At 47.8% G+C, this 10,398-nt stretch overlaps 2 protein-coding genes across 7 annotated transcripts in view; both read right to left on the minus strand.

Moving 5' to 3' along the window:
- Positions 1-1,483, minus strand: part of eif4a3 (eukaryotic translation initiation factor 4A3) — a 6,897-nt gene extending 5,414 nt beyond the window's left edge. The window contains exons 1-2 of the mRNA XM_061063325.1: positions 1,207-1,483; positions 68-140 (exon numbers count right to left, since the gene is read on the minus strand). Coding sequence (XP_060919308.1) covers positions 68-140; positions 1,207-1,360 — 227 coding nt within the window. The 5' untranslated portion in view covers positions 1,361-1,483. The remainder of the gene's footprint in view (positions 1-67; positions 141-1,206) is intronic.
- A 1,455-nt stretch (positions 1,484-2,938) lies between these two features.
- On the minus strand, positions 2,939-9,241 carry LOC132993428 (serum response factor-like). 6 transcript variants are annotated; one of them, XM_061063272.1, is made up of 8 exons: positions 8,233-9,237; positions 5,413-5,682; positions 5,111-5,306; positions 4,821-4,949; positions 4,408-4,503; positions 4,016-4,177; positions 3,847-3,926; positions 2,939-3,726 (listed from the first exon to the last, which is right to left on the minus strand). In XM_061063272.1, exons 1-8 carry the CDS (start codon positions 8,665-8,667, stop codon positions 3,640-3,642), a joined length of 1,455 nt encoding a protein of 484 aa, XP_060919255.1. In that variant the 5' UTR covers positions 8,668-9,237; the 3' UTR covers positions 2,939-3,639. The 6 variants fall into 6 exon arrangements, with proteins under 6 accessions (XP_060919255.1, XP_060919272.1, XP_060919264.1 ...); XM_061063289.1 differs by having other exon boundaries at positions 4,429-4,503; positions 8,233-9,235; XM_061063281.1 differs by having other exon boundaries at positions 8,251-9,234.
- Positions 9,242-10,398: the final 1,157 nt, after the last annotated feature.

A 10,398-nucleotide genomic window follows, 5' to 3' on the forward strand; every position in this document is an offset into this window, starting at 1 on the left:
GTGTGTGTGTCTCTGTGTGTGTGTCTCTGTGTGTGTGTCTCTGTGTGTGTGTGTGTGTGTGTCTTACTGAGCGATGACGTCTCTGCCTTTGATGATCTGTTTGATCGCTCTCTGCTGGATCGCAGACGGTTTCTCAAACCCTGAAACACCATCAAACTCCTGTTAGTGCTTTTCACACGCTCACTAAACTCCTGCAGGATGTTCAAACTGAACGTGATTCAGATCACGACGTAAACGTGTGTTTGAGTCTGCAGAGGGCGCTAAACGGCTCGTTTTACAAATCACGCCATAGTTACGATACGAAACCAAGAATTTCACCTTCAAGCCTCTGAAACCTCTTAGAGACTCCCTCCCCCGGCAGCCCTGCAGCGTTCTGCCCCTCCAGAAAGGGGGGGGGGGTGTTATACTGACGGCAGTCTCAGATAAATCATTTCATTAAAGCGGCTCTAAATAATGTTTATGGTTTAATGTTTGATTGTTGTCTTTTGGTAGCTGCAGCACGAGGGGACGACAAAGACAAACGTCTCAGTGAGAAAATAAAGTGGATCTGGAACTTGATCCGGATCTGAATCTTGATCTGGATCTGGAACTTGATGTGGATCCAGGATGTTTGGAGTCGATACTGATACCAGGAGAAGAGAGAGAAACTTTTCTGATAAATCAGCTGATGTCTTCGATCTGTAGAGATGGTGAATCGATATTCACGATTTATCCCTCAAACACTCTCAACAAACATCTGTGGAAAATGTTTTTGATCCACTTTCAGGAGGAGTTTGAACTCTTTGATAATCAAACTAACAGATTAAAAAGGTTTCGGACATTTTAAACAACAGAAACTCAACAAGAGTTTACCTGAGCACCGAGTTCAACCACACACACTCTGTTCACTTTTATGAAATGTTATCTGCAGAGTTTGTCTCGTTTTCCGGAATTACAAGTAAAAACATTAAAAACAAACAGCTCAAAGCGGCGGTTAGCTGGAGAGGCTAACAGGAATGCTAACCAACAAGCCGGTAAACATTTAAAAAACGCGATTTAAACACGAGAATCAAAGTTATTCTGTCACATAAAAATACATTATTAACGTTTTGTGTTTCTTTAGTCTGTTAATTTGTATTTTTAATAGTACAGTAGAAAGCATCGCGGTTAGCTTTAGCACCCTGAGCTAATTCTCCCCCCTGGAGGCCGCGCGGATCCCCGGCCTACCGTAGGCGTAGATGCCGCGGAGCAGGTCCTCCCGGAGACCCATGGTGTCGAAGGTAGGGGTGACGTCCACCTCCTCGCTGGTCTCAAACTCCACCTTGGTCATGTCCTCCTCCCTCAGGAGCCTCTTCCTGCCCTGTGTCCCGGCAGCAGCCATCTTCTCTGAGCTTTGTATTCGGCTGAAACTCACCGAGATTCCGGTTAAAACTGCGCTTCGCTCCGCCGCGGTGATCAGCTAACTGCTAACTGCTAACACGGGGGGGAAGAAAGAGCGCCGCATGTGTCGCGTCGGTGACGCGTTCAGGAAGCGACGCTGTATATGACGTCACATATAAAACCTTGTTCCCCTGGTCTGAATGAAACCACAGCAGGAAAAACTCGTCCTTCAGTCAGGAATGTGAGATCTCATCCACCACGGTCCAGATATATCCAGAGGGGGAAAGTTTGGACTTTATTTCAGATACTTAATCACAAACAAACCTCGAGATGTCTGTTTCAAACTGCCTTATCGATGTTATTCTACAAAACATCATGACATAACCTGCTCTGACACCTGTTTCCGAGGTTTCCCTCTGATAATATCTTTTTTTAAATGCGTTGGTTATATTCATTGTAAAATTCTTTTGAAAATAATTTATTTTATAAAGATGTACTTCTGGGGTTTTATGAATCCTGCAACTCAGAACTAAACCCCAACGGACCTGATGACTCGTGAATATTGGGATTGATTTAATTTGTATAAACTGATGATGCAGATGTTTACCCTCCCTGTGTTATACTCTGTGTCTTGTGTGTTTGTAAATCTACCATTGTAACATTGTCCATGTTTACAATAAAGTTTAAAGGTCTCTGGATTTGTTTGGACCAGAGAAGGTAGGCGCTTTTAAGACACGCCCCCACATGGCTGTTTTGGACGCCCCTCGGTTTGTCAGATATGAGAGCAGTTATCAGGTCTGCGGCTGAACTTGTTTTTATTTCACATTATAGTTAAAGACGTCATGTTTGCTCCTGAAGTTGTTTGGTTGAGCTCATCGCCCCCTGGTGGCTGGAGATTGCAACTACACATTTCCTCTCTCACTTTTTATTGATGGATTTATTTGGCCCTGTTCAGCAAATACATGAATGTTGTACAAACACTGAACGAGGTAATTTTGCAAAACGTTCAGCCTCCATTTAAAGAGCAGTAGTTATATAAAAGAGTTTGATTTGTCCACTTTGGGCTCCTGTAGGAACATGGTGGACTTAACGAGCGGCATCCTCTTGGATCTTTTCCCGATTTTAAGATTTATTTTTGGGGGCTTTTTAAGCCTTTATCAGAGAGAGGGCAGCAGATAAGGTCAGAAATCAGAGAGTTGGGGAACAACACGCAGCTAAGGCCAAAGGTCAAATCCAAACCCGGACTGCCCGCTTTGAGGACTGTAGCCTCCGTACATGGGGCATGCAAAGTAACCACTAGTCCATCTAAATGTCTTTCTAATAAAACATTTCATTTTTAAAACATACTAATAAAGATTATTTTCTCTGTATCTGTAGTTTATATAAAAAAACAACCTTGTGGTGTGTTTGATCCTTGTTATTGTTCTGATCACTCAAAAAACCTAGTGTCCTCAAACGCACCATCACTCATTAATCTAAATCAGATCTGCACGACGGCTCAGTAAATAAAAAAAACTTCACTTTGCATGAAAACAATTTAACATCTTAACATTTGAAAGGCGCGTTACCCGAACAGGCCGCATCCATCCTTGTTTGTTTTAATCCAACCCTTCAACATTTCATTTCGCACTGCATTGTGGGAGTTAAAATACAACTAATTTCCTGAATGGATGCATCCAAACAATACTGCACAAAACCCCAAAGTTAGTATCCATGCTGAAATGTTCAGTCTGCTGAGGTGGACCCAAAAAATGACCACAGAACGACCACAAGGGTTCAGACTACTGAAGATACGCACTGCATACTGAATTGTGGCGTTTGGAAAGGGCCCACCTGTACTGCTTTACATTCTGTGTGCTCAGGTGTGATGGATGACAGGTGTGAAGAAAAGGTGTACTGTTCCTTTAAGAGGCGTTTCCATGACAGAACGGCTCGACAGTTCTTGGCACTTTTTGTTTAAATCAGAAACTGACACATAAAAAAAAAGATACAGAATAAAAACTGATACATTCATCGGACACATACTAAACACACACACACGCACAGGTGAGTGTGTCACCTGAACATCAGTGTGATGACATCATCGTCTGTTTGATCTCTGCTCATTAAAATAAAGCTACATTAACAAAATAAAAGTCTTTTTTTTTACCAACCTCATGTGGACAGTTTTATAAACTTTGGTCATAAAAATATCACATTATTTTTTTAATAAACAGGAAGTGGATTAAATCATAAAACGCCTGATGATGGGTGACGTCCAGCTGTGTGTGGGTGTGTTCGTCAGTCCTCTTTTGATTGGTGGACGTCCAGACTGACGACCTGCAGCTCCGTCAAGTTACTGCTGCTGCTCTGCTGACTGATCACCATCTAAAAGACACACACACACACAAGTCAGAACAAGGTTACAGCCTATTAAGTACTGTGTGTGTGTGTGTGTGTGTGTGTGTGTGTGTGTGTGTGTGTGTGTGTGTGTGTGTGTGTGTGTACCGGGTGCAGCTGCACTGCAGACATCGGGATCTGGGTGGCGACAGGCGGCAGAGAGGTGAGAAACACCTGCGGGAGAGAACCTGCACACACACTTTTTGTTAAACACACACACTCACACACTTTGTTATAATATAATCACACTGTGGTATCCATGGTAACAGGCACATACCGGGGTCATGTTGCTGGGCGTGTCCTGTGGAGGGGAAGGTGTTGAGCAAGGTGAGGCTTCCGTCGCCCAGAGAGGATGTGGGCGTGGCATACATGACCGTGTGACCGCCGGGGTACATCATGTGACCTGCGACTGAGGAGGCGGAGGTGGTGATGATGGAGGCTGCAGAGAGACGGACAGGGAACACACGTTTAGAGCGGGGCTAACCGGGGATTGACAAGCCGCTACCATGGCAACCTTAAAATTGTCTGTTCATTTTAAAATGATATTCTGAAGAGTATGCTGTTGGCTGTTATTTCAAAAAAGGAAGTGACCATATTTGGACATGTCACACCACTATGACACAAAGCAGTGACATCACAGTGACATCACAATGTGCAGGTTCAACACACCCGGGACTCTGTTTGTTGTACCTGCGGAGGAGGCGGGGCTGTGGGTGTCTGAGCTGCTCTGCACCTGGATGGTCTGTAGCTGCTGAGAGACTCCACCTGGTGATGACATCACAGGTAAGCTTTATGACATCATCAGTTAAATCAACTTCACTGCCACATTCAAAATAAATGTCCGCTCCTCTCTGTAAATATAAAACTCTGTTTACGATGGTGATGTCGGTCAAAGAACAGAAGAAGCTGATCTCAGGTCTGAGCACACACACACACACACACACACACACACACACACACACACACACACACACACACACACACACACACACACACACACACACACACACACACACACACACACACACACACACACACACACACACACACACACACACAGGTGGGCGTGACCTCCAGCTGACCTGACAGTGACACGGTGGTGGGGAGGCGGAGCAGCGTGGTCTGCTGTGTGGGTGAGGAGTGCAGTGGGGCCATTGAGCCCTGCAGCTGGCTGAGGGGGATGGTGTGTGTGCCGGGGGGCAGAGTGGCACCTGTAGACAGGTGAGGAGGGGGCGGGGCCAGAGAAAGGGTTAGCTGCTAACACACTGAACAGCAGGAAGCAGAGTGCAGGAAGTTGAGCGTGAAGTCTGCTGATCTTGTGACATCATCATAATGAGATGACAGCAGGTGACAGGAAGCCCCGCCTACTTACCTGACATCAAGGTGAGGCTTCCAGGAAGCATGATGCCAGCCGAAGTCTTCAGCACGGTGCCGTTGGTGGAGGAGGGCGGCTGCCAGGAGGGGGCGCTGGTCTGCAACTGCAGGGACACCGAGGAGGAGGAGGAGGAGGGGGGGGGCAGGGCCTGCGTGTTGCCCGTGGACAAAGTGAATGCTGGTTTGTTCAGATCCTGCAGGGGGGGAGACAGACAGGTGGGCGGGGCTTAAACAGCTGAAAAACTGTTGCAGCGCCCCCCTGCAGACATCTGCATATACTGTGTGAGAAAGAGGCGTTACCTTGGCAACCTCAGGGCAGCCGTCAGCCTCAGAAACCTGGTAGGTGAGGTCGGTCTCCTCGAAGCCCGTGGCGCTCATCCTCTGGTCGGAGGAGGGGTCTGAGCGTGGCGGGGAGTCGGGGGAGTTTAGGCAGGTCTGGATCAGAGCTTTGCCGGTCTCTGACGTGATCATCGGCTGCAGCTTCCTCGTAGCAAACGTGTACACGTGACCCGTCTCACTGGCAACCAGCAGCAACACCTGAGTGCCCGTCAGCGTGGACAGCTCGTACGCCTGCGGGGGGGCGGAGTCACATGAGTTTAAGTTTGTTTTACTTATTATTTCTCATATAATTCATTCTTCAACAAACATCCTGACTGTGTTTATGACCTGTTAGGATCAGGACCAGGTCCCAGTCTGATAACCTGTTAGCTAGGATCAGGACCAGGTCTCAGTCTGATGACCTGTTAGGATCAGGACCAGGTCCCAGTCTGATAACCTGTTAGGATCAGGACCAGGTCCCAGTCTGATAACCTGTTAGGATCAGGACCAGGTCCCAGTCTGATGACCTGTTAGCTAGGATCAGGACCAGGTCCCAGTCTGATAACCTGTTAGGATCAGTACCAGGTCTCAGTCTGATGACCTGTTAGGATCAGGACCAGGTCCCAGTCTGATAACCTGTTTGCTAGGATCAGGACCAGGTCCCAGTCTGATGACCTGTTAGGATCAGGACCAGGTCCCAGTCTGATAACCTGTTAGCTAGGATCAGGACCAGGTCCCAGTCTGATGACCTGTTAGGATCAGGACCAGGTCCCAGTCTGATAACCTGTTAGCTAGGATCAGGACCAGGTCCCAGTCTGATGACCTGTTAGGATCAGGACCAGGTCCCAGTCTGATGACCTGTTAGCTAGGATCAGGACCAGGTCCCAGTCTGATGACCTGTTAGCTAGGATCAGTACCAGGTCTCAGTCTGATGACCTGTTAGGATCAGGACCAGGTCCCATTCTGATAACCTGTTAGCTAGGATCAGGACCAGGTCCCAGTCTGATGACCTGTTAGGATCAGGACCAGGTCCCAGTCTGATGACCTGTTAGCTAGGATCAGGACCAGGTCCCAGTCTGATGACCTGTTAGCTAGGATCAGTACCAGGTCTCAGTCTGATGACCTGTTAGGATCAGGACCAGGTCCCAGTCTGATAACCTGTTAGCTAGGATCAGGACCAGGTCTCAGTCTGATGACCTGTTAGGATCAGGACCAGGTCCCAGTCTGATAACCTGTTAGGATCAGGACCAGGTCCCAGTCTGATGACCTGTTAGCTAGGATCAGGACCAGGTCTCAGTCTGATGACCTGTTAGGATCAGGACCAGGTCTCAGTCTGATGACCTGTTAGGATCAGTACCAGGTCCCAGTCTGATAACCTGTTAGCTAGGATCAGGACCAGGTCTCAGTCTGATGACCTGTTAGGATCAGGACCAGGTCCCAGTCTGATAACCTGTTAGGATCAGGACCAGGTCCCAGTCTGATGACCTGTTAGCTAGGATCAGGACCAGGTCCCAGTCTGATAACCTGTTAGGATCAGTACCAGGTCTCAGTCTGATGACCTGTTAGGATCAGGACCAGGTCCCAGTCTGATAACCTGTTAGCTAGGATCAGGACCAGGTCCCAGTCTGATGACCTGTTAGGATCAGGACCAGGTCCCAGTCTGATAACCTGTTAGCTAGGATCAGGACCAGGTCCCAGTCTGATGACCTGTTAGGATCAGGACCAGGTCCCAGTCTGATAACCTGTTAGCTAGGATCAGGACCAGGTCCCAGTCTGATGACCTGTTAGGATCAGGACCAGGTCCCAGTCTGATGACCTGTTAGCTAGGATCAGGACCAGGTCCCAGTCTGATGACCTGTTAGCTAGGATCAGTACCAGGTCTCAGTCTGATGACCTGTTAGGATCAGGACCAGGTCTCAGTCTGAAGACCTGTTAGCTAGGATCAGTACCAGGTCTCAGTCTGATGACCTGTTAGCTAGGATCAGGACCAGGTCTCAGTCTGAAGACCTGTTAGTTGGGATCAGTACCAGGTCTCAGTCTGATGACCTGTTAGCTAGGATCAGTACCAGTTCCCAGTCTGATGACCTGTTAGCTAGGATCAGGACCAGGTCTCAGTCTGAAGACCTGTTAGTTGGGATCAGTACCAGGTCTCAGTCTGATGACCTGTTAGCTAGGATCAGTACCAGGTCCCAGTCTGATGACCTGTTAGCTAGGATCAGGACCAGGTCTCAGTCTGAAGACCTGTTAGTTAGGATCAGTACCAGGTCTCAGTCTGATGACCTGTTAGGATCAGTACCAGGTCCCAGTCTGATGACCTGTTAGCTAGGATCAGGACCAGGTCTCAGTCTGAAGACCTGTTAGCTAGGATCAGGACCAGGTCTCAGTCTGATGACCTGTTAGCTAGGATCAGGACCAGGTCTCAGTCTGAAGACCTGTTAGCTAGGATCAGGACCAGGTCCCAGTCTGATGACCTGTTAGGATCAGGACCAGGTCTCAGTCTGAAGACCTGTTAGTTAGGATCAGAACCAGGTCTCAGTCTGATGACCTGTTAGCTAGGATCAGTACCAGGTCTCAGTCTGATGACCTGTTAGCTAGGATCAGGACCAGGTCCCAGTCTGAAGACCTGTTAGTTAGGATCAGTACCAGGTCTCAGTCTGATGACCTGTTAGGATCAGTACCAGGTCTCAGTCTGATGACCTGTTAGGATCAGTACCAGGTCTCAGTCTGACTCTTGTATATAACTATATTTCTTTATAAAGTTCTGTTTCATGTCATTATCTGTAAACCCTCTTGTCTGTGTACCTGTCCAGGTGAGCTCACCTTCTTCATGATACCTGTCTTCCTCTTGCTGAAAGTGGTGTATCTCCTCAGTTTGTTGTCAATGAACTCCATCTTGATTTTCACTCTCCCTCTGGTTTTCTTCCCGGGTTTGGCCCCTGGTACCCCGGGGCTGAGCCCGCAGTAAGCCCCGCTGTGGCCCCCGGAGGAGCCGGCTGACTGCCGCCCGACCTCCCTCTCCCTCCTCTCCCGCTTCACCCCCCTCCTGTCCCCACCGGAGCCCACCGTGTCCTCATCGTCCCCTGATTCAGAGTCTGGTTCGGAGCCGCTGTAGACCACCTCGGTGCTGAATTCCCGTTCCTCGAACCGGTCCTCCTCGGTCCCGGAGGCTGTGTGAGGTCCGGACGTCAGCCCGGAGCCGGTTCTGCTACTCATTCCAGCGCCGCTCCCCAATAGCATCCCCCGCTGGTCCCTCCCCCGAGCTGGGCTGCAACCCTCCTCCACCCGGCGGGTCAGAGCTCTCACACTCCTCTGCTGATAAGTGCCTCCTCTCCGGGTACAGTCAACTAGCTGCCCCGCTAGCTGCACGGCTAGCTGCGCTTTACTAGCTAACGACGGCTTCAGTTAGCATTAGTTAGCGGTTACTTTAGCAACAAGTAGAGCCATCAGTCCGTGAGAAAGTCCGTCAAAACACCGGGAGAGGAGGTGGAGCGGCGGGAGGAGCTCAGCGGGAGAACCGGGAAATATTTTCCCAATACATAAAATCAGATTATTAATAAAAAAGAGAATAAAGTTTAAAGTTTCTGTACAGTAATGAGGGAGGCCCGGCCCACTGACACACTCCGCTCCACATAAGGAAATGACGAGCAGCACCCCGCAGTATCCGTCCGCCGAGGAATGTAGTTCTACAGACTTAAAGGATTACATTCCCCCACATTGTTTAAAATATCTCACCTGTTATCAGACACGTTACGTTACTCCATTCTGCACGGTTTATGATTCAACATTAACGGAGGTAACGGTGACTGTGCGGAGGGATACCTCAAGGCGACGTGTTGTTTCGAACGTGTAGGGAACTACTTCTCTCCATATAAAGAAGCCTGTTTCCTTATATGGCGTGGACGCTCCTTATATGGTCATTTAGAACTTCAGACCGAAAAACTACAGACATGTGTAGAGAAGAAGTTTTTACTGTATTTCTGTGTCATTTAATTGTTTAATTATAAATTGTGAATTAGTTCTCCGCTGTTTGAAGTTAATAATGAATTAACCTTCTTTGCTGTACTACGAAATTATTTAAATATGGTGCATTTTTTTCTCTGACTGTGGCTGTGAGTGGTGGTCAGTGTGTCAGCCCTGTGATTGACAGGTGATCAGTCCAGGTGTAACCCCGCCCCTCGACCAATCGCAGCTGAGATGACGTTGGCGTATAGATAATGGATTTATGTCAGTAAAAGTAGAAATACTGGTTTAAGTTAAATGCATTAAAAAATACAAAATACAAAATACATAATTTTAAAGGTCACATTCTGTAAAATCCACTTCTCCATGTTCCTCTAACTCTAACATGTGTCTCTAGTCTGTCTACAAACCCCCCAATGATGAGAAAAGTCCATCCTCTCTGTCTTCTGCCTGCTCCACTTTTCAGAAAATGTGCGCTCAAACAGGCCGTTTGGAGATATTCCCTTCATGACATCACAAAGGGCAGTAGCCCCTCCCCCCGGTGGGTGACACTCCCACAGCTAGGTGCTGCCCTCTGAGTATACCTTCTCACCGTAAACAATAGGACATGGAGTGAGAAAGCCCGAGACACCTGAGCCCTTCCAGAGAGGGGGCGTGGTCAGACACAGCTCATTTACATATTTAAAGGTACAGACACAGAAACAGCCTGTTCTGAGCAGGGCTGAAATAGAGGGGTTTATAGACATGATCAAATACAGGATCAAAGTGGATTTAGAACAAGAAACTTCACACACATGTTTTGAGGAGCTCTGAGACTTATTTAAACTGAAGAAGAAGAAGAAGAGGAGGATATGTCACCTTTATTACTGCTCCTGACGTACAGACAGTGTGATAAGGTGGATTCAGTCTGTAATATGAAAAGTTAGTAGTTATTGTTAGTAGTTAGTTGAGTTCAAACAGCAGGCAGGATGATGTTATTTAAGTTAAATGTGACTGAGTTTTTTTGTT

This window comes from Labrus mixtus, chromosome 2 (assembly GCF_963584025.1).
Source record: "Labrus mixtus chromosome 2, fLabMix1.1, whole genome shotgun sequence".
Lineage (NCBI taxonomy): Eukaryota > Metazoa > Chordata > Actinopteri > Labriformes > Labridae > Labrus > Labrus mixtus.

What these genes read in the sequence shown, in the direction of transcription:
- LOC132993428 (XM_061063272.1), bottom strand. Translation starts at nt 8,667, where the DNA reads ATGCTATTGGGGAGCGGCGCTGGAATGAGTAGCAGAACCGGCTCCGGG. An exon ending in AGGTGAGCTCACCTGGACAG is followed by an intron (nt 5,683 to 8,232) that starts GTACACAGACAA and finishes GCCCCCCCGCAG; the next exon opens with GCGTACGAGCTGTCCACGCT. An exon ending in CTGCAGTGCAGCTGCACCCG is followed by an intron (nt 3,727 to 3,846) that starts GTACACACACAC and finishes TGTGTCTTTTAG; the next exon opens with ATGGTGATCAGTCAGCAGAG.